General features: G+C 42.1%; 1 protein-coding gene across 3 annotated transcripts; it reads right to left on the reverse strand.

Annotated features, from left to right (window-relative positions):
- Positions 1 to 735: 735 nt before the first annotated feature.
- On the reverse strand, positions 736 to 22,923 carry gskip (gsk3b interacting protein). 3 transcript variants are annotated; one of them, XM_059960486.1, is made up of 3 exons: positions 22,769 to 22,917; positions 19,917 to 20,215; positions 736 to 1,428 (listed from the first exon to the last, which is right to left on the reverse strand). In XM_059960486.1, exons 2-3 carry the CDS (start codon positions 20,178 to 20,180, stop codon positions 1,270 to 1,272), a joined length of 423 nt encoding a protein of 140 aa, XP_059816469.1. In that variant the 5' UTR covers positions 20,181 to 20,215; positions 22,769 to 22,917; the 3' UTR covers positions 736 to 1,269. The 3 variants fall into 3 exon arrangements, 2 of the variants coding, with proteins under 2 accessions (XP_059816469.1, XP_059816460.1); XM_059960477.1 differs by lacking the exon at positions 22,769 to 22,917 and adding an exon at positions 22,407 to 22,627; XR_009510147.1 differs by lacking the exon at positions 19,917 to 20,215 and having other exon boundaries at positions 1,289 to 1,428; positions 22,769 to 22,923.
- Between the last annotated feature and the right edge of the window lie 39 nt (positions 22,924 to 22,962).

A 22,962-nucleotide genomic window follows, 5' to 3' on the forward strand; every position in this document is an offset into this window, starting at 1 on the left:
CCTAATATTGCCTTATTTTTATTCTTTATATGGCAGAAGAAACTTTTGATATTTATATTATTGACTAATCTTCATATTTCATCTTTTCTCTCCTTACAGCTTTTTAGTTACCTTCTTATGGTCTTTGAAAGCTTCCCAATCCTTGAACTTTCCACTAACTTTTGCTATTTATGTCCTCCCTTTTACTTTTATGCTTTCTTTGATTTCGCTTGTCAGCCACGGTTGCCTCAATCTCCATTTGGAATACTTCTTCATCTTTGGTATATATCTATCCTGCACCTTCTGAATTGCCTTCAGAAACTCCAGCCATTTCTGCTCTGCACATCTTCAGACTATGTTGGTCATTGACCCAAACACATTTCACTGTATGCTTCAATGTAGCTGTGACAAAGAAAGCTAATCTTTATCTTTAATCTTGCAGTTGACTGTGTGACAGGTTACTGTTCGCTGTTTGCACTTCCATTGGCGACCACTGCAAGCTTCACTTATGTTCAAGGCCAGTGTCTCTGGGAGACGGTTGCCGCAGACTTCCTAGGTGCAAAAAAGTCAGAATCTTCAAACACCCACATCATTGGTAATTTCTGTGTGGTGTTCGGAGAATTGTCAGTTGACATTTTCCGAAGACCTGGGGTCAGTTACTTTCCTTGTTTGGTGGTGAATGGAGTGGACTCAAGAACATTAATCTAAAAAAAATTCACTATTGGTTCATGTCGGTTCAGCACAGGAAACAGCAAGGCCATGGCCAAAATATTTTATTTTATTTTGTGCACATTAACAATTGAAGTTGGATTTTTTCCATCAACTTGGAATCCGCAATAAACAATCACAGGATTTACTTCAAGCTCAGTAATTAAAACATGTTAACAACTCAAAAGACTACATGAAAATTTAAACTAGATTTTAATAACAAAATTGGGAGATGAGAAAGGCTATCAAATGCTTGGTGATGTAACTAAATACTTGTCATTGGTTTCTGTTCAACTTTATAACTTTGAAACTCCCCACTGCTCTTTTCTCTTTAATCATTGCTTGCATAGCAATCACAAAGAACAACCCATCCTTAAAGGATCTGTTCCATTTTCCAGCTGATTCAACAAGAGCACTTACAGAGACTGTAAGTAACTAACAGTAACACTGCATGAGCACAGAAGGGAACAAAGCACTTGTAAACTTTCTGCAGATTTCATGCAGCCTTTGGTTATGAGTTTGTGTATCTAAAGAAAGCACAGTGAGAAACGGGTAGTCAAAACGAGCTGTATACAGGGTTGCTTACTCCTGTGCATTTTTTAATGCTTCTAGTCTCTGGAGAAGTGCATTCCCAAAGGCATCACGATACGCAGGGCTGAGTGACTCTAAGAGGGAGTATATTGTCTCATGATACTGCATCGACAATGACTCATCAACCTGGTCAAAGCCATGAGCTACCACCTGGAAAACAAAAAGCAGGTCAGTAGTAAGTCAAGAATCACCATCTACCCACCAGTGCTGAAGGATGTCGCAAATGTAAAAAGTTACATACATTCTTCCAATGAAAAACCAAACCTCCCAGAAAAAGACAACACGCTTCTAAGCATCACCATAGATTATAATCTTACATTTAGCTGTAAAGCAAAATTGTTCAATCTGAGTTTAAAGTTTAAATGAATAAAACTAGATACAAGGGTCAAGGTGGCCATGGTTAACTTAGAAAATGCATTAAATATATTAGAAAGCAGGCAATGAATAACAAATAAACACACAATTTGCAATATAAAAAAGCTAACTTGAGATTTTAGGATACAGAATCTTCGGGTGCGATAGGAGATACAAGATATGGTTTTGCAATATCAAAGAATCTATAACTGCATAGGATATTCTAGAAAGTTCTCCCAATGAGAGCACAAGGGTGGAATACTGAAACAAAGAAAGTACAATCACTTGGAGATGCAAGAGACTGCAGATGCTAGAATCTGGAGCAGAACAAAAACAAACTACTAGAGGAACTTACTGGGTCAAGCAGCAATTGTGATGGGAAAGGAATGGTTGAGCTTTCAAACCAAGACAATGGAGAGGGAAGATAGCTGGATAGGGAGGGGAACGGATAAGATAGAAGGTAGTAGGTAATAATGTACCAAGAAGGGGTGGAATGATGGAAGGAAGTAGCAAAGTGGGTGAAGTAGAGTTAGAACACAGAGGCAGATGGGCGATAGGTGGAATCATACAGGCAAAAAAAAATGGAGTCACTTGGAGGGAGTGGATGGCAAAGGTGGAGATAAAGGCTGGAGGATGATAAGTAGGCATAGAGGCTGCAGGTATTGGAATCTGTTTAGGACCGAGATAATGGAAACCAATGGAGCAGATAAAGGGCAAATGGAACCAGGAGCGGAGGGAATTCTTTGGGTGGAGGATGGTTGGAACGAGGGTGGGGAAGGGGAACAAAAATAGGAGGATCACGGATGCATCAGAAGGAAAGGGGAGCACAGGAAGCAGGAATTAAATGAATTGAAAAAGTCAATGTTCATGCTATTGGGCTGTAGGCCACCCACGAGAAACATGAGGTACAGTATTGTTCTTCTTGTTTCATTCGGGCCTCATTCTGGCAGTGGAGACAGCCAAGGCCAGACAGGTCTGTGTGGAAAATGGTATGCAGTTGGGTTGACCATTACAGAGCTGATTTATTGGCAGAATGCAGGGATGTAAAATAGTAGGGTAATAATAGGGATTCCAACTTCCCATATATAAACAGGCTTTGAGTGGGCAGAAATTTTTAGCATTTTGATCCAGTGTATGAATAGTCCTGCAAGTCCTTTCCAGGGGGGTGGAGTTTCAAGATGGCGACGTAAGCATCTGCCTTTTAGGCGCTCTTTATTTTTTTAACTATAATCACCCTTTAATTAGATCTTTTCGAACTTAATCATATGAGTTGCTACCTTTGATTGACCCTTTTTTCCTAAAATAATAGTTGATCTAATCTTGTCAAACCTAAAATGGCTACAAGTAAGAAATCGGCTAAGGATCCTGTATCCATCGACGCAATTTCTGGTCTTTTGGACATTAAACTGGATGTTAAATTTGCGGGTATGGAAGGTAAATTGGACAATAAACTGGATGCTAAATTTGCGGGTCTGGAAGGCAGACTAGAAGGTAAATTGGACAGTAAACTGTTAAGTTTGGAAAGGAGGATTACTACGAAAATATCCGATTTTGAAGGAGTTGTTAAATCGCTTGAAACTAAGTTTCAGTCGCAGGCGTTAGTGGTTCAGCAGCTTGGAAATAAGATCACGACTCTTGAACAATCAATTTGTGAAAAAGCACGTACAATTGAAGTGTTAGAGAAGAAGATAGAGTCGATTGCTAAAACTTTAGATCAGTATAAGTTTAAAATTACTGATCTTGAAAATCGCTCTCGCAGACAGAATTTGCGCATCATCAGAATTCCCGAAAAAGTTGAGTCCGGTGATTTAACTGAATTTTTCTCTAAATTACTGTGGGAAATTTTCGGTGGTGAAGGTTTGAAAAATGAACCTGTTATCGACCGCGCTCACAGAGTTGCGAGGCTTTCGTCTGTGTCTGATAAAACCACGAGCGGTGATTGTTCGCCTTCATTATCCTCGTGAGAAAGAGCTTCTAATTCGGTTAGCTCGTAAAAAAGGTATGATCTCCTACAAAAATTACTCATTTCGAATTGTTGAGGACTATTCGTATGAAGTAATGAAAGCCAGGATCGCTTTTAAACCAGTGATGGCAGAGATTCATTCGATTGGATTTAAACAAGCTTTAATGTATCCAGCGAAGCTTAGAATTGTGCTGCCCGACAACAGTCTACACTTTTTTAACACTCCTGAAGAAGCGAAGAAATTTGTTGAAGAATATCGATCCTCTAGTGCAACTTGAACTATGAGTTACATTAAGATTTTTTTTTGGAGAGAGGATGCCATTTCATTTTAAGTTTTAACCCTGGAAGTTGGGTTATAACTTTTTATTTTGAACTAGGGGTCTGGGTCTTTTTTTTTACTACTATTATTATTGCTTATAGATGCTGTTTTAATTTTTATAATATCCTTTTTTATACACGTTTGTATTTTGTAATAATGAATTATTTTTTCAAAATGTCGTTTCTTCTTCCCATAAGTCTTTACTTTTTATAAGCGTTTATTTGCTTGCCTGTATTTAGAAATGGAACAAAGGTTTTGAATTCTTTTTTTTAGTCTTTTTTTTATATATGTTGTAGTATCTATTAAATCTTTTTTTTTTAAAAAAATTCTATTTTGATAACTTTTTTTTACTAAATTTTCTTATTAGATTGCTGAATTTATATTCATATTTTGTAATATGGCTTTCTCAAAATGTCGTTTCTTCTTCCCATAAGTCTTGGCTTGTGAAACGTCATCTTTGTATCTGAATATGGAATTTCTTTTTTAAAGGTGTATCACATTTTTAAACTTTAATGTTCATTTTTTTTTATTAATGATTTTTCTGGTTTTACTATTTTAGTTTTTTTTGACTTGTCTGATATGTGTGTGTATGTGTATGTATATATATATATATATATGTAGGTATATATATATATATATTTTTTTTGCAACTCTATATTTTAATTAGGGTGTTATATAGTTTTTTCTTAAAAAATTTTCTTATGGAGCTGCCATCTTGAAATGGGGGTAATATTAGTATTAGTTTATGCGCCTGCCGCTTGGCTTTCTTTCAAAGGGTGGGGGGAGGGGGGAGGGATCTTTTTTCATGCTTTTGCTTTTTATTTTTTTGCTTTTAGTTTATGGGCTGACTTTAAATTGTTAATATTGTTGAGGTGTCAGGATCTCCGGTTGCTCCTGAATCAATTTTCCTCCTTCCTAAATTGTGGGTTATGTGTCTTTTTAACCTTTTATGATACACACAATTAATATTGGTATGATGGATAAATCTATTAACTTTATCTCGTGGAATACTAATGGTTTAAATCATCCGATTAAACGTAAAAAAATATTTAAAGTATTCCTTAGATTGAACGCTAATCTTATTTTTGCACAGGAGACCCATATTAGGAGGGAGGATAATCAACGTTTTTTTAGGTTCTGGAAAGGACAACAATTTCACTCAAATTGTACCGCTAAAATTAGGGGTGTGTCTATTTTTATAGACGCCTCAATTTCGTTTACACATTATGAAATTATTTCTGATCCACAGGGTAGATTTTTGTTGATAACTGGTTCACTTTTTAATCGGAAAGTTGTTTTAGTTAATATTTATGCTCCAAACTTTGATTGTCCTGAATTTTTTAAGCGTTTATTTACTTCTCTTCCTAATTTGAATGAATATATGTTGATTATGGGTGGAGACTTTAATTGTTGTTTGAATCCTTCGATGGATAGATCTAAACCTATTCGAACTCTTCCGAATAGATCAGCTTTACTTATTAATTCTTTTATGGTTGATTCTGGAATTACTGAAATATGGCGGTTTTTGAACCCTAAAGATAAAGAATTTTCATTTTTTTCACATGTATATCATAGTTATTCTAGAATTGATTATTTCCTTATTGATCATCGTTTATTAGCAGATGTTATTGATTGTAAATACGATTCTATTGCTATTTCGGATCATGCGCCTTTGAAGTTATCTATTAAGATTCCGGACTCTTCTATCAATACTAGATCTTGGAGACTTAATGCTACTTTGCTTCAAGATCCAGAATTTATTACCTTCATAAAACAACAAATTGACTTATTTTTTTCAACAAACTATAATGAAGAGATTGACAAAGGAATACTTTGGGACTCTTTCAAGGCTTTTATTCGTGGACAAATTATTTCATATTCCGCTGGTAAAAGAAAACAAAGATATTCAGATATAGCTTTATTGGTGGATAAAATTAAAGAAATTGATAAGATTTATTCCGTTACTTCTACCAAAGAACTTTATAAGAAGAGAGTTGAGCTTCAAATGGAACATAGTTTATTATTATCTTCTTCAATTGAGAATCAATTAATTAAGACTAGGGCTCAATTTTATATTCATAGTGATCGAACTGGTAAATTGTTAGCTAATCAATTAAAAGCTATTTCGACTAAGCGACAAATTATTAAAATTCGTAAACAAGACGGTAATTTAACTACTGATTATAAAGAAATCAATAACACTTTTCAAGATTTTTATAAATCTTTATATCAATCAGAATTTGACGGTGACCGGTTTACGATGGATAATTTTTTTAATAACTTGAATATTCCTAAACTGATAGATGAAGATTGTAGCTTGCTTGATGCTCCTATTTCTATGGATGAAATAAGAGAGGCTATCTCATCAATGAATTCAGGGAAAGCTCCTGGTCCTGATGGTTTTATTGTAGAATTTTTTAAAACTTTTTCTTTATTGCTTTCTCCTTGGCTATGTGAAATCTTTAATGATGCGTTTGTTAAGAAGAGATTACCTCAATCGTTTTATGAAGCTACTATCTCTCTAATTCTTAAAAAAGATAAAGATCCTACTTTATGTGCATCTTATCGCCCTATTGTAGCGGTGTGCTACAAGCAGCGCTAAAATTACGACATGGAGTCGGTAACTGCAGTCGAAGGAAAAAACTTTATTCGAAAACTTCAGCCTCACTTTTAAGCCTCTGTCAACCGGCCCCCCATGGCGAAGAGGCTCCAAAGCTCTGTGCTCGCAAACCCCCGTAGGCTATCTAATTGTGAGTTGGTTCGGATGCGCTAGGAAATGAGGCGCTACATAACCCCCCCCCAGAACCGGCGATACACCCCCCAATGTCCACAGCCTGGGCCAGAACCTGCTTGGGAGGTCGGCCTCTGCGCCGAGGCGCCGGAAACTCGGCCGGTTGCGCCAGGTCCACATGGGCCGGCTTGAGGCGGTCCACCGTGAAAACCTCCTCCTTCCCCCCAACGTCCAGCACGAACGTGGACCCGTTGTTCCGGAGCACCGTAAACGGCCCCTCGTATGGCCGCTGCAGCGGTGGCCGATGCCCGCCCCTTCGTACAAACACAAACTTACAGTTCCGTAGGTCTTTGGGTACGCAGGTCAGGTGCCGCCCATGCTGTGAAGTGGGTATGGGGGCCAGGTTACCGAGCTTCTCGCGAAGTCTGCCCAGGACTGCAGCGGGTTCTTCCTCTTGCCCCCTCGGGGCTGGTAGGAACTCCCCGGGGACGGCCAGGGGCGCGCCGTATACCAACTCGGCCGACGAGGCGTGCAGGTCGTCCTTGGGCGCTGTGCGGATGCCGAGAAGGACCCAGGGAAGCTCGTCCGCCCAGTTGGCTCCTCGCAGGCGGGCCATGAGGGCCGACTTCAGGTGACGGTGGAAACGCTCCACTAGCCCGTTCGACTGTGGGTGGTAGGCAGTGGTGTGGTGCAGCTGAGTCCCCAAAAGGCTGGCCATAGCTGACCACAGGCTGGAGGTGAACTGGGCGCCTCTGTCGGAGGTAATGTGGGCTGGTACACCAAAGCGGGATATCCAGGTGGCGAGCAGGGCTCGGGCGCAAGATTCGGAGGTGGTGTCGGTGAGCGGGACCGCCTCTGGCCATCTTGTGAACCGGTCCACGATAGTCAGGAGGTAACGCGCTCCGCGCGACACTGGCAGGGGGCCCACGATATCCACATGAATGTGGTCGAAACGCCGGTGGGCGGGATGGAACTGCTGCGGTGGGGCTTTGGTGTGCCGCTGAACCTTGGCCGTCTGGCAGTGCATGCACGTTCTGGCCCATTCACTGACCTGTTTGCGGAGACCGTGCCAAACGAACCTGCTGGAAACCAGCCGGACAGTTGTCCGGATGGAGGGATGCGCCAAGTTATGAATGGAGTCGAAAACACGTCGCCGCCAGGCTGCGGGGACGACCGGACGGGGCTGGCCGGTGGCGACGTCACAGAGTAGGGTCCTCTCACCTGGGCCCACGGGGAAGTCCTGGAGCTGCAAACCAGAGACTGCAGTCCTGTAACTCGGAATCTCCTCATCTACCTGCTGTGCCTCTGCCAGTGCCTCAAAGTCTACCCCTTGGGAAAGGGCATGAACGGTAGGGCGAGAGAGCGCATCCGCCACGACATTGTCCTTACCCGAGACGTGCCGGACATCCGTTGTGTATTCAGAGATGTAGGACAGGTGGCGTTGCTGGCGGGATGACCAGGGGTCGGATGCTTTCGTAAACGCAAAGGTAAGCGGTTTGTGGTCCGTGAACGCGGTGAAGGGCCGACCTTCTAGGAAGTACCTGAAATGCCGGATTGCCAGGTAGAGCGCCAACAGTTCCCGGTCAAAAGCACTGTACTTGAGCTCGGGTGGCCGCAGGTGTTTGCTGAAAAACGCCAGGGGTTGCCAGCGACCTGCGATGAGCTGCTCCAGCACCCCACCGACTGCCGTGTTTGATGCGTCCACTGTGAGGGCGGTAGGGGTGTCCATTCTGGGATGTACTAGCATTGCGGCGTCAGCCAAAGCTTCCTTCATTTGAACGAAAGCGGCGGCGGACTCCTCGTCCCAGGTAATGTTCTTGCTCGGACCCGACATCAGGGCGAACAGGGGGCGCATGATCCGGGCAGCTGAAGGGAGGAAGCGGTGGTAGAAATTGACCATACCTACGAATTCCTGAAGGCCTTTGATCGTGGTGGGTCGGGGGAAGTGGCGGACCGCATCTACCTTAGCGGGCAGAGGGGCTGCCCCGTCTTTAGTAATCCTGTGGCCCAGGAAGTCAATGGTATCAAGTCCGAACTGGCATTTGGCAGGGTTGATTGTAAGACCGTACTCACTCAGTCGGGCGCAGAGTTGACGGAGGTGGGACAGATGCTCCTGACGACTGCCGCTGGCTATGAGGATGTCATCCAAGTAGATGAACGCGAAGTCCAGGTCCCGTCCCACCGCGTCCATTAACCGCTGGAACGTCTGTGCGGCATTCTTCAGGCCGAACGGCATGCGGAGGAACTCGAAGAGGCCAAACGGGGTGATGAGAGCCGTTTTGGGGACGTCGTCAGGATGCATCGGGATTTGATGGTACCCTCGGACAAGGTCGACCTTGGAGAAGATCCGGGCGCCGTGCAGGTTTGCCGCAAAGTCCTGAATGTGCGGCACAGGGTAGCGGTCCGGTGTGGTAGCCTCGTTCAGCCTGCGGTAGTCGCCGCACGGTCTCCAGCCCCCCGTCGCTTTGGGCACCATGTGCAGGGGGGAAGCCCAGGGGCTGTCGGACCGCCGGATGATCCCCAATTCCTCCATTCTCTGGAACTCCTCCTTCGCCAGTGGGAGCTTGTCCGGGGGAAGCCGCCGAGCACGGGCATGGAGGGGTGGTCCCTGTGTCGGGATGTGGTGCTGTACGCCGTGCCTGGGCATGGCTGCTGTGAACTGCGGTGCCAGAACCGATGGGAACTCCGCCAGGACCCTGGTGAAGTCGTTGTCGGACAGCGTGATGGAGCCGAGGTGAGGGGCTGGCAACTGGGCCGCGCCCAGGGAGAACGTCTGAAAGGTCTCGGCGTGTACCAGTCTCTTCCTGGGCAGGTCAACCAGCAGGCTGTGAGCTCGCAAAAAATCCGCACCCAGAAGCGGTTGGGCTACGGCGGCCAGTGTGAAGTCCCACGTGAACTGGCTGGGGCCGAACAGTAGCTGCACCTGACGGGTGCCATAGGTCCTTACTGTGCTGCCATTCGCGGCCCTCAGGGGGGGACCCGGTGCCCTGCTGCGGGTGTCGTAACTCGTCGGAGGTAAAACGCTGATCTCAGCCCCAGTATCGACCAAAAACCGGCGTCCCGACCTTCTATCCCACACATACAGGAGGCTATCCCGATGGCCAGCCGCCGGAGCCATCAGCGGCGGCTGGCCCTGGCATTTCCCGGGAACTTGCAGGGCGGGCGGCAACGGCGGGCTACTGCGCCCCACCGCTGGTGGTAGAAGCACCAGTGGTCATTGGGCCGGGGGTTAGTGGGCTCTGCGGCCGGGCCTGGACTGGTTTGCTGCCGGGAGCGTGGCTGGGAGATCTGTGCGATGGACGCCCCGCTCACCTTTTTGGCGTTCCACAGCAAGTCCGCCCGGGCTGCCACCTTCCGGGGGTCACTGAAATCCGCGTCGGACAGCAGCAGGCGTATGTCCTCGGGCAGCTGCTCCAGGAATGCCTGCTCAAACATGAGGCCTGTGTGTCCCTCGGCCAGAGACAACATCTCATTCATTAAAGCCGATGGAGGTCTGTCTCCCAAGCCATCCAGGTGCAGTAAACGGGCAGCCCGCTCGCGCCGTGAGAGTCCGAAAGTCCTGAGGAGCAGGGCTTTGAATTCCGTGTACTTGCCGTCTGCCGGGGGCGACTGTACGAACTCCGCGACCTGGGCAGCTGTGTCCTGGTCGAGGGAGCCCACCACGTAGTAGTAGCGGGTGTCTTCTGAGGTGATCCGGCGAACGTGGAATTGGGCTTCGGCTTGCTGGAACCATAGGTCCGGGCGCTGTGTCCAGAAACCCGGCAGTTTCAACGAAACTGCATGAACAGAGGCGGCGTCGGTCATTTCTGGTCCAAAAATCATTTGGACCGTCGGGGTCACCAATTGTAGCGGTGTGCTACAAGCAGCGCTAAAATTACGACACGGAGTCGGTAACTGCAGTCGAAGGAAAAAACTTTATTCGAAAACTTCAGCCTCACTTTTAAGCCTCTGTCAACCGGCCCCCCATGGCGAAGAGGCTCCAAAGCTCTGTGCTCGCAAACCCCCGTAGGCTATCTAATTGTGAGTCGGTTCGGATACGCTAGGAAATGAGGCGCTACACTATATCATTATTAAATGTAGACTCTAAGATTCTTACAAAAATTTTAGCCATTAGATTAGAAAAGGTATTACCACAGATTATTTCAGAAGATCAAACTGGTTTTATTAGGAATCGGTATTCCTTTTTTAATATTAGAAAATTGATTAACATAATTTATACTTCATCACCTACAACCCCAGAATGTGTTATCTCATTAGATGCTGAAAAAGCCTTTGATAGAGTTGAATGGACATATTTATTTAATGCATTGAGAAACTTTAACTTTAGTCCTAATTTTATATCATGGATTAAATTAATATATTATAAACCTGTTGCTTCTGTTCTTACAAATAATTATAGATCCTCTTTTTTTCAATTATCTCATGGTACGAGACAAGGTTGTCCTTTAAGTCCTTTATTATTTAATATTGCATTAGAACCTTTAGCTATTGCTATTCGTGAGTCTCCTAATATTTTTGGTATTACCCGTAATGAGAAGTTATACAAATTATCGCTTTATGCTGATGATTTGTTGTTATATATTTCTAATCCTAGTAGGTCTATTCCTGCTATTTTATCCTTGTTGGCTCAATTTGGTAGCTTTTCTGGTTATAAGTTAAACTTAGATAAGAGTGAGTTATTCCCTTTAAACGCGCAAACTTTATTGAGTGATAGGATGCCATTTAAAGTTGTTACTGATAACTTTATCTATTTAGGTATAAAAATCACCAAGAAATATAAAGATTTATTTGGACTGAATTTTTTACCTATGCTTCATCAAATTCAGCAACTTACTACTAGATGGTCTCCCTTATTTTTATCATTAGTTGGTCGGATTAATGCTATTAAAATGATGATTTTACCGAAATTTTTATATTTATTCCAAGCTTTACCAATTTTTATTCCTAAATCTTTTTTTGATAATATTGATTCAAAAATTTCCTCATTTGTGTGGCAAAATAAAAATCCTAGGTTAAGCAAAAGGCAATTACAAAAGTCTAAAAAAGATGGTGGTCTAGCTTTACCTAACTTTAGATTTTATTATTGGGCGAATAATATTCGTAACCTAATGTACTGGAAACTAGATTTGGATTCACCTGTGTGCCCACAGTGGGTAAATTTGGAATGTAGTGAGGTTAAGGGATATTCTATATTTTCCGTTCTTGGTTCTTTTCTTCCTATTGATTTAGCCAAATTCAATAAACAGATATCTAACCCTAAATGGTTAATTCCTCCTCTATTTGTGCTAAACATGCTTTAATACAATTTAAAATTGTACATAGAGCTTATATGTCTAAAGATAAACTTGCCCGATTTTATTCGCATATTAATCCTCAATGTGACAGATGTCACTTAGAAGTGGCTTCATTGACTCACATGTTTTGGACATGTCCCACTTTACATAACTATTGGAAGGACATTTTTGATGTCATTTCCTCAGTATGGAATATCGATTTACAACCCCATTTTATTACTGCAATTTTCGGTATACCAAATGAAGATGGCAATCAGCTTTCCCCTTCAATCAGACGAATGATTGCCTTTGTAACATTAATGGCCAGAAGGTCTATATTACAAAACTGGAAAGAAGTAAATCCTCCTACTACATTTCAGTGGTTCTCCCAAACTATTTCTTATTTGAGTTTGGAAAAAATCAGAAGCACTATCTTTGATTCTTCAATTAAATTTGAAGAAACCTGGGGACCATTTATTCGACACTTTCATATGAATTAATTTGGCCTATTTCAGATCCTTTTCTCTACTTATCCTTGTTCAGGTATGGAGTTCTGGAGTTCTTTTCTTGACACCTTCATATATTTATAAAGTACTATTATTGCCCATGTTAGTTATAGTTTAGTATTTTTTTTTCAATATATATTTTTTCTCATATATAATCTCAATTTTTTTTTTCTTTTTTTGATGATTATTTTTGTTTTTTTTTCATATATATTTATATAGACTTGATTGATTTATGTACCTTTTGTTGATGGATGTTTTAATAGGATATTATTATCCTATTACTAATGTAATTTCAAGTTTATTGAATCTGTAATCTATTCATTATTATGTGTTGTTTTTTTTATATATGAAATTTAATAAAAAGATTGAAAAAGAAAAAGAAAGAAGTCCTTTCCAGCTTACAGATGCCCAGAGAACAGCCTATATATGCAGATGAGCACATGGAAGACTGGCAGTGTGCACTTGTCAGCTGACACGGGGCTACAGTTTTAGGCATCGTATGCCACCTGGGAACTTAGTTTGTGTCATAGCTCCAACATGAACTGTGTGGGTTACTAACTTGTGAACTGGTCTGGGAGCAGCTACTTTCAAGCTAAGTCTGCAGGCAATCAGTGAGAGGCATTCAAGAAAATGGTGGAACTGTGGGGAGAGAGAAGGATACAGCAAGATACCGATCACCAGGAGAAACAGCAGATAGTGTTTGTTCTAGACAAGTGACAGGTATAGTACTTTGTGAAGTCAAATGTAAGGGAAAATTGCACAATAAATGGCAGGACTGTTACATTAATGTACAGAAATCTTATGGTGCATGACTATTGCACTTTAAGGAACAAGACAAGGCACATGACAGAAGTATGCGTCGAACAACTTGGATCCAGTGATCGTAATTCAAGATAATTATGGAAAAGGATAGGGTTGGTCCTCTGGCTGAGATTCTAAGGCTACGTCCACACTAGACCGGATAATTTTGAAAACGCTGGTTTCTTGTAAAAACGATAGGCGTCCACACCAAGCATTTTTGAAAATACTTCCGTCCACATTAAAACGGGTATTTGGGCAAATCTCCTCCTCCTCCTGGGCATGCGCAGGACAGATCTACAGAAATCAAGCGGCATGTTTGGTGTCGAATCTCACTGTGAAAGTGCGCGTTTGTCCATTTACAGACTAGAAAAAACAAAACTGGAGCGTATAGAGCCAACCGACAGGGAGTTCACGGACAGTATGCCCCAGCTGACGACAAACATTGAAAAAGTGACTAACTCTGTTGCATTAATAAAGCACCTTGTTAAATGTATAAAACATGTCTGCATCAGTGTTATTTTGTATTTCTAAACAATGTTACATTAGGCTGTTACATATCTATTGTCAGATAAGTACTCGCATAAATGGGTAAACCCCCTTCATACAAGCAAGGACAGAAAACAGGGCAAAGTGAGTATACTTATTTATTCAGTAAGTTATGGGTCAAAGTATTTGATGAGTACATTTCTAACTCTGCTGGCTTCAGTCTCGTTGCTATCTGTTCTGAAATTGTTAGGTTGTGTCGGGGGGGGGGGGGGGGGGTTGCATTCAAGAAAACAATGAAATGCCGCTATCTGTTCCGGCATGTCATGACAGCGTTTCTAGGTATCTCCAGTTACCCTGTCCACACTACTCTTGCCCAAGCGGCGTTTTCAAATTTACACACTCTGGAGAGCATTTTAGAAAAGCTCTGTTTTCGGGGACGGAAAACACCGTTTCAGTGTGGATGGAGGGTCAAAACGAAGAGAAAAAACCTTGTTTATGGATTTATCTGGTCTAGTGTGGACGTAGCCTAAATTGAACAAAGGCCAATTTTGACTGCATCATAAAAAAAAAATTGGGTAGGGGTGGATAGGATAGGTTGTTTCTGGGAAAGTGATGCTCGGTAAGTGGCATTCTTTCAAAAGTGAAATAGAAACATAGAAAACCTACAGCACAATACAGGCCCTTTCGCTCACAAAGTTGTGCCAAACACATCCCTACCTTAGAAATTACTAGGCTTACCTATAGCCCTCTATTTTACTAAGCTCCATGTACCTATCTAAAAGACCCTATCGTATCCTCAATATCATAAATATTGAGATTACAAAGTTTGTTTACTTGTAGTAGAATAAAAGGCAAGGCTAACAGGTTTAGGGATATTGAGGCCCAGGTAAAGAAACAAGGTGATGCATATCAAGGTAGTTGAGATTAAATGAGGCACTTGAAGAATATAAAAATATGCAAGAGAACACTTAAGAGGGAAATCAGGAGAGCTAAATGAGGACACAAGATTGCTTTGGCAGACAAGGTGAAAGAGAATTCCAAGGGCTTCTACACATATATTAAAAGCAAAAGAATAGCTAGGGACAAAATTGGTCCTCTTGAAGATCAGCATGGTAATCTATACATAGAGCCAAAAGTGATGTGGGAGATCTTGAAAGGAATTTTGCATCTGTATTAACTCAGGACGCAGACTATATAGAACTAAGGCAGAAGAGTGGCAGGTTCATGGACTGTCTCCAGATTACAGAGGAGATGATTGTTTTCATGGGTGAATAGGGGCAAATAAGTCTCTGGGGCCTGATGAGATGTCCTCTCAAACCTTGCGGGAGGCTCATGCAGAAATTGCAGAGGCCCTGGCAGAGGCATTTAAAGTGTCCTTCACCAGGTGAAGTGTCAGAGAATTGGAGGATAGCCAATATTGTTACACCGTTTAAGAAAAGCCCCAAGAGTAAGCCAGGAAATTATAGGCCAGTGAGTCAGATGCCAGTAGTGAGTAAATTATTGGAAGGGATTCTAAGGGAGCGGATACGTAAGTATTTGCACAGACTGGGCCTAATTAGAGATAGTCAACGTGGCTTCGTCCGTGACAGATCATGTCAAACCAATCTTATAATTTTGAGGTCATCAAGAAAATGGATATTGTCTATATGGACTTTAGCAAGATCTTTGAGAAAGATCTTGGAAGGCTGATCCTGTGGCTTGGTATTTAAGATAAAGTAGTCAATTAAATTCAATGTTGGCTTAGTTGGAGAAGCCAGAATGGTAATGGATGGCTGTCTCTCTGACTAGAGGCTTGTGATTAGTGGTGTGCTGCAGGGATCAATGTTGAGTCCATTATTGTTTATCATCTTTATTAATGACTTAGATGATAATCTGGTTAACTGGATCAGCAAATTTGCAGAAACAGCAAGGAAGGCTATCAAAGCTTGTGGGGGGGGGGGGGCTGAAAAATGACAGATGGACTTTAATGCAGCCGAGTGTGAAGTAATACACTCTAAGAGGACAAACCAGAGTAGAACTCACACTAAGTGGTAGGGCACAGAGGGATCTGGGAATACAGATCCATATTTCCTTGCAAGTGTCATCATAGGTAGATATGGTCATAAAGGAAGCTTTTGGGCTTCATACAGTAGTTGTGATGTAATGTTGAAGCTGTACAAGATATTGGCGAGGTTGAATTTAGTGTATTATGTACCTTTCTGGTCACCTACTATTGGAGTATAAAAGTTGCATTGTTTGCTGTGTAACCAAAACTATGTAGTCAGCTTTGTGTTTGCTATTTGCTATGCATGTATCCAATTTAGTAAGAGAATGAAATCTCTGTATTGTCTCTGTACTATTGAACACACCAGTGACTTAAGAATGTAGCCAAATAAGATAATGGTGTGTTAATGAGAGGCTAGCTAAGAGATGTAGATTATGTAGTCAGCTTTGTATTTGCTATGTATCCAATTTAGTAGAATGAAATCTCTGTATTGTCTCTGTACTATTGAACACACCAGTGACTTAAGAATGTAGCCAAATAAGATAATGGTGGGTTAATGAAAGGCTAGCTAAGAGATTAGATTATGTAGTCAGCTTTGTGTTTGCTATTTGCTATGTATGTATCCAATTTAGTAGGAGAATGAAATCTCTGTATTGTCTCTGTACTATTGAACACATCAGTGACTTAAGAAAAACAACCACACACAAAATGCTGGTAGCAGGCCCGGCAGCATCTATAGGGAGAAGAGATGTAAGAATGTAGCCAAATAAGAAGATAATGGTGTGTTAATGAGAGGTAGTTAGGAGATGCAGATTAGAACTTGATTAAGTTAATGGGTAGAAACAATAGTGGCTGATTACCAGTGATATGCAACTGTAGTGATATGCTAATACAACTAAACCAGGAGATTGCTATAAAAAATGCTATGTACAAGGATCGGTGGGCAATCAGTGACTAGCTCAATGACTGTCTCAGCTTTGGTTTGCAAATTAAAGTTTAATACTTGAAGAATCTTCTGCGTCTCCTGGTCGTTTGTGGGGCACGAGAAACCACGACACTACCTACAGGAAAGATACCAGTAAGACTGAAAGAATTCAGAGAAATTTTACAGGGATACGGAGAGGATGTTTCTTAATAGTGCGGAGTCTCAGATCAGAGGGCACAGCCTCAAAATACAAGGACATCCCTTTAGAACAGAGATTCTAAGAAAAAATTACTTTAGCCAGAGGATGGCAAATCTGTGGAAATCATTGCCACAGACAGTTATGGAGACCAAGTCACTGGGTATATTTAAAACAGAGTTCTTGATTAATAAGGGTGTCAAAGGTTACTGGGAGAAGGCACGAGACTAGGGTTGAGGGAATAATAAAACAGCCATGATAGAATGGCGGTGCAGATTCGATGAGCCGAATAACCTAATTCTGCTTCTGTCTTATGGTATTCACCATAATCATGTCATTACCCAATGTCTTCTCCACAACCAGCTCACCACTCACATTTTCTTTACCTTTCTTCAGCTACAATATGTTTAGCAATCATGATACACTTTCACACTTTTTTGCAAAGCACTCCAACATTTTTCTCTTAATAAATGGTTTACAGCAGAGGAATAGAATTACATAGCTTAGTTACTCTAGTTATTGACTTCAACACCAAATCCAAGTGCCAGTTACATTTTCTACCTCTAATTTTAAACTTACAGCCAAGAGCTGGGGAAAGAGATTAATGCTTCAGTAATCCAACATCACACATTCAATCTCAGAAGCCAAGACAACAAGAGCAACCAGCACTTCAGGATCTTTTAGCATAGGAGTCCGTCAGTTTTGTGTTGACTCTTTGAAAATTGCTGCTCAATTAGTCCCACTGCCTCAACCTTCATTTCACATTCTTCACGTTGCTAAATGCCAATGCACTAACTTGCTAAAATTATTAAACAGACTCCTTCAACTTGGAGGACATACAACATAGGAGTACAACACAGAAAGCAGTCCTTGAGCTGATGAAGTTATGCCAAACTAATTAAGATAATGATGCTTAATTACACTAATCCCACCTGCCTGCACATGGTCCATCATCCCTCCATTTTAACGTGCCTATTCAAGAGCCTCATAAATGCCTCTATTTTATCTGACTCCCATCACCTCTGGCAATGTGCTCCTGGCACCCATCACTGTGTTTAAAAAATTGTCCCATACATTACCTTTGAACTTTCTTCCCTCACCTTAAAAACATGCCCTCTAGTATTTGACATTTCAACCCAGGGAAAAGATAATGGTTGTCTGCTCTATACCCCTTATGAACCTCTATCAGGTCTCGTTCCAGCCTTCAATGCTCCAGGGAAAATAACTTCAGTTTGTCCAACCTCCCCTCTAATTCACAGTAATATGGTAAACCTCTTCTGCATCCTCTCCAAAGCTTCCATTGCACTAAAATTAAGTGAACAGAATTGAGTGCATTACTCTAGATGTGGCCTAACCAGAGTTTAAAAAGCTGCAACACCAACTTTGTACTCATTTCCTAGATCTAATACTTTTTCATGAATATACTCTTAAATACAATAATTATTCTCTCCCCTTGACCTACAAAATTCTCCCCATTTTAGTATTTATTCAAGTCTTTGCTATTAGATCTGATTTTATTGCCTTTCTGGTGATATATAAAATATGGTTTGATCACTCAAGAGGACTGTATGCATTTCTGATTGTCATGATACGAAGATGTGATGAAGCTAGTAAGGGTGCAGAAAACCTTCATAAGGATATTGCCTGGTCTAGAGGACTCAAGTTAAGAGATTGGATAGGCTCAGATAGAGTGAAAAAGGTCAAGGATTCACTTTGCAGACGTTTATAAAAATACAGTCATAAACAGGCTAGATAGTCACAGTCTTTTTCTCAGACTAGAGTTCAAAATTAGAGAGCAATGCTGAAAGATTTAAAAGGGGTCTGTGGGACAAGATTTTCCACACAGAGATTAGTGGGAGCATGTTCTGCAATATCTTGAAATCACTTGTAATGTGTCCAGAAATTAGCCACAACATACAACCTGGAGCCCAGATTGTAAAACTCTGCTTCACTAGACTAATAATGCAGTCATTACTTACAAGAGACAAGAGTTCAAATCCCTCCAGAACTGTGGAATTTAAATTCATTTAATAATCTGGAACTAATGATTAGATGATTTTAAAAAAATAGTCATTAGCAACAATGACCAGAAAATCACCTGATGATCGAAGGTAATAAAGCAATGCCTTTAATCTCAAAATAAAATAAATGTTACACTTACTCCCACCTTATACCCCTAAATTGACCTGTTGTGATTCCCCAGCCTAACTCCCTATTTTTATTGACTCTGAAGAATCTAACCAAACCACCAATGTGGTATATAAACTTAACTGATCTCTTCTCAAAGATTCCAGCCAGAAAGCAGTTGACATTTATTATGCAGTAATTTTCTGCAGAAGAATTTTCTTGGGCCGCAGGGAACATCTTTAACATAATAAAGCATGTTAAGAAAAGTCATCCACCTAAGGAGTTATTAGAGCAAATGGCCAAAACCAAATGGCAAAAAATATAGATTTTAATAAGTGTGCTTATTTTAAAAAGAGCTTTGAAGAGGAAAACTTGGAGATTAGATCCTTAAAAACTGAATAATTGGCATGATTGCTGATGATTGACTCCAAACAATAAGACGTGTTTAGGCCAGAGTGTAAGTGTGCATTGACTTCAGAGGGTTATATTACTGCAGACAGCCAGCTTCAGGAAGGGGCAACAGAGGGAATTGAAAATAACAATGAAAATCTAGTTATCACAGCACTACAAGATTGGAAGCCAATGCAGTTCAACAAGCACAGTCGGTGAAGGGTGAACTAGACCTGGACTGATTTAGGATAACTGCAACATGGTTTTGCTCTTCAAGTAAACTGGGGAGAGTTTTTGAGTCAGGGAACATTGACAACTCTTCTCAGCTCATTCTGAGAGACTGTGGAGGAAAACCTTGATCCTAGATTGTTTCACAAAAAAGCAGATAAAATTTACCCATGCCAATCTCAACAGTAATGGGAAGGTCCCTCATGTGCTTTTTGCCAACAAGTCAAAATAAAGAAAGCCATTGTTAAAGGTACCGGGGTGGGGGGGGGGGTAATTAAAATGTATGTAACAGGAAAGAATCTTTGCTCAGGTGAAGACTGTTTTATCATGATCTGGAATTAGTCGCTGCTCTCACCCGAAGTCCTGCTTCTGTCAGCTCAAGGCAGTATCGGTTTCTTTCTTTTGTTTCTACGTTAATGAAGGCAACATCTTCTCTTATTGGAAGCATTTTTGAGACAGCCATGTGGTTAACAGCAAAGTTGACATCATTGACCACTGCCTCAGCTTCCACTCTCATATCCTTCACGTCTGCCCCCTCCAAGTCTCTCTCTTCCCAATCTTCAAACTTGCTGAAATCATTAAACATTGACCCGTTCAACACCTGGGGATCACAGTCCATTTCCTGGTTGTAATACTTTGTTCCTCGTGATGAGACTGTAAATCAAATACAAGTGCAATGCACAATCATTTCAAAGGTAAGCTAACCAGTTAATATTGCCTCCTGACATGGAAAGCAACCGACAAACCCCACAAAACCACCCTGTTCCCCCATAATAAACTCTGGATCACTCTGTAAGACTGTTTACTATTAATGCAAGTTGGCTGGGGGGGGGGGGGGGGGAAGAACAGGGAAAAAATAACAACTCCCAGATATTCTGAGGAAATCTGATGATACAATAACTTGTCCAATAGGACAGAAATACTGCTAATTTGCAGAATTAATTTGTGGATTCAAATAAAAGATGTCATACTACAGAATTTTTCATCATCAAAACCTAGCTTTGCACAGTAGCTGTTCAATCCTAGCTGTGCTTCATTAAGTGATAATCGAAGTCGAGCAATGTAGAATCCATCTAGAATTAAAGAGTCAGAGAATGGCAGCCCAGTGACAAACAAATCTACTGTTCAGTTTATGCCAACTAACATATCAAACTCCCATGTCAGATTTTGAAATAAACTCTGAATTTGTATGCAGCATACATTCAGTGGCAAGTGTTTTCCAGAGATACTGTTGAAGCTTCAGATACCAACAGTCTGCATTCCAGGGTTTTAAGAGAAATGGTTGCTGAGAAACCAGATACATTGGTAGTCGATATTCTAAAATTTGCTTCATTCTAGAATTCCAGAAGACAGAAAGGGAGCAAATACAGCAACACTATTTAAGAATAGGGTAATGGAAAAGACAACAATTCAGGAGCTTTAAAAGATTTCAACTAACACACACAAAGGAGGAAAACAACAGGTCAGACAGCAACTATGGAGGGAAATGACGGTATGACAGTTGACATTTTGGACTAAAAGCCTTCATCAGGACTGGAAAGAGACAGGGCAGAAGCTAGAGTGGTGTGAGGGTGAGGAGTATGACCTGGTGGGCAATGGTAAATCCAGGTGAGAGGGGGAAGGTAGGTAGGTGATGGTGGGGGGGGGGAGAGAATGGAGGGTAAGTAGGTGAAGGGAATGAGGAAATGATTAAAAAAGCTGAAGGAAACAGGTGGAAGAGATGGATGAAGATGGGAGTCTGACAGTAGAGCAGGAGTGAAGTAAGGAGGTGCCTGCTAGCTCAGGCACCTCCTCCTCCTTCCACCATCTTTTTAAATTCTGTCTTTTGCTCTTTTACTTTTCAGTCCCGATGTAAGGTTTGTGACTGAAATGTCAAGAGATCATTTTCCTCCATAGAAGTTGCCTAACCTTTTGAGTTCCTCCAGCATTTCTTTGTGCGTTGCTCCAGATTTCCAACATCTGCAGTATTTCTTATATAACCATTTAACCTAAAATCATTTATTTTTACAAAATTCAGAATAGGATTAAATGGATAAGTTCTTGACAGCTGACACACCCACACAGTACTCATTTGCATTATGACTCCACTCTCCCAATTCCTTCCATATTCAGAAATTTGCTTTGAAAAGCAAAATACAACTGTTGGAGGAACTTTGGCAGAATCTATGAAGGGAAATGGATAGTCAACATTTCAGATCCAGATGCCAGAGCCTCAATTATCCACTTCTTCCCCAGATGCTGCCTGACCCACTGAAGGGGAGTGGCTAACCTAACACTTTGCAGTGCCAGTGATCTGGGTTCAATTCCTGTCACTGAACATACTGTAAGGAGTTTGTACATTCTCCCCGTAACCACATGGGTTTCCACCAAATGCTCTGGTTTCCTCCCATACCAAAGAATTTTAGGTTAGGGTTAGTAAGTTGTGGACGTGCTATGTTCGCACTGGAAGCATGGCTGCCCCCAGCACATCCTAGAACTATGTTGGTTGTAGACATAAACAACACACTTCTCTGCAGTGCAATTAATCTTAGACTCTTGAGCAGTTTCTTTTAAACTGCAACAGGTCTCAACATCTGCAAAATCAAGCGCCTCCAGTAATTTTGAACGAACTCACTATTTGAGCCGCACTCAGTCTCCGGGGCAGAGAACGGCCCAGATTCACCACCCACTAAGTGGAGCCATTTCCCCTTATCTCAGTCCCTCGCTGGAGTGACAGCGGCCCCAGAGCCTGGCCTGCCAAGGCGGGGGACGCGTCTTCCAGCCTCCCGTACCGCGCAGACCCCGAGTTTCAATGAGACCGTCATCGGTACCGGGAAGGTGGGGCCAAAAGGCCTACTATTGTTACCCATCTATGAGTCAAGAGTCCAGGCCGGCCGAACCCCGAGCCCGTCAGTCTGCCGGTCAGGATAGGGTTTTATCCCCCACCTTCACGGAGCATTACAGGGTTTTTGCTGTGTCCCGACTGGATACGACCATCAACGACTAAGACCAGGCACGGTAGTACATATCAGAGCAGGTCACTGGACACTTCTTCACCCGTCACCCTCGGTGCCACCCTACCGGATCGGACCGGCTAGTTCACCGGACATCTCCCCGTCCCTACCCGGAACCTGCAGTCCGGTGCTGGGTTTAACCCAACCTAGGACTCTCCTATCAAAGCGGCACATCGCTTTATCTGTTAAGGCCATCGTATCACATTGATTTTACCTCAGGGCGCCTCCAACACGGCTAGCGGATCGCCGCCATAACGGAAAACAGGGACCCCGCGCCCTCGCGATTCAAACCTAAACGGTTAATGGCCTGGTCGCGCCGCCGACGCTGCGCGTCACCACCATGCGACAAACGCGCCCACCATCTTTGTGACGGGCAGGTAGGCGGGGTTTGCGTCCGTTTGAAAGATG

The sequence above is a fragment of the Hypanus sabinus genome, chromosome 2 (genome assembly GCF_030144855.1).
Source record: "Hypanus sabinus isolate sHypSab1 chromosome 2, sHypSab1.hap1, whole genome shotgun sequence".
Taxonomy (NCBI): Eukaryota; Metazoa; Chordata; class Chondrichthyes; order Myliobatiformes; family Dasyatidae; genus Hypanus; species Hypanus sabinus.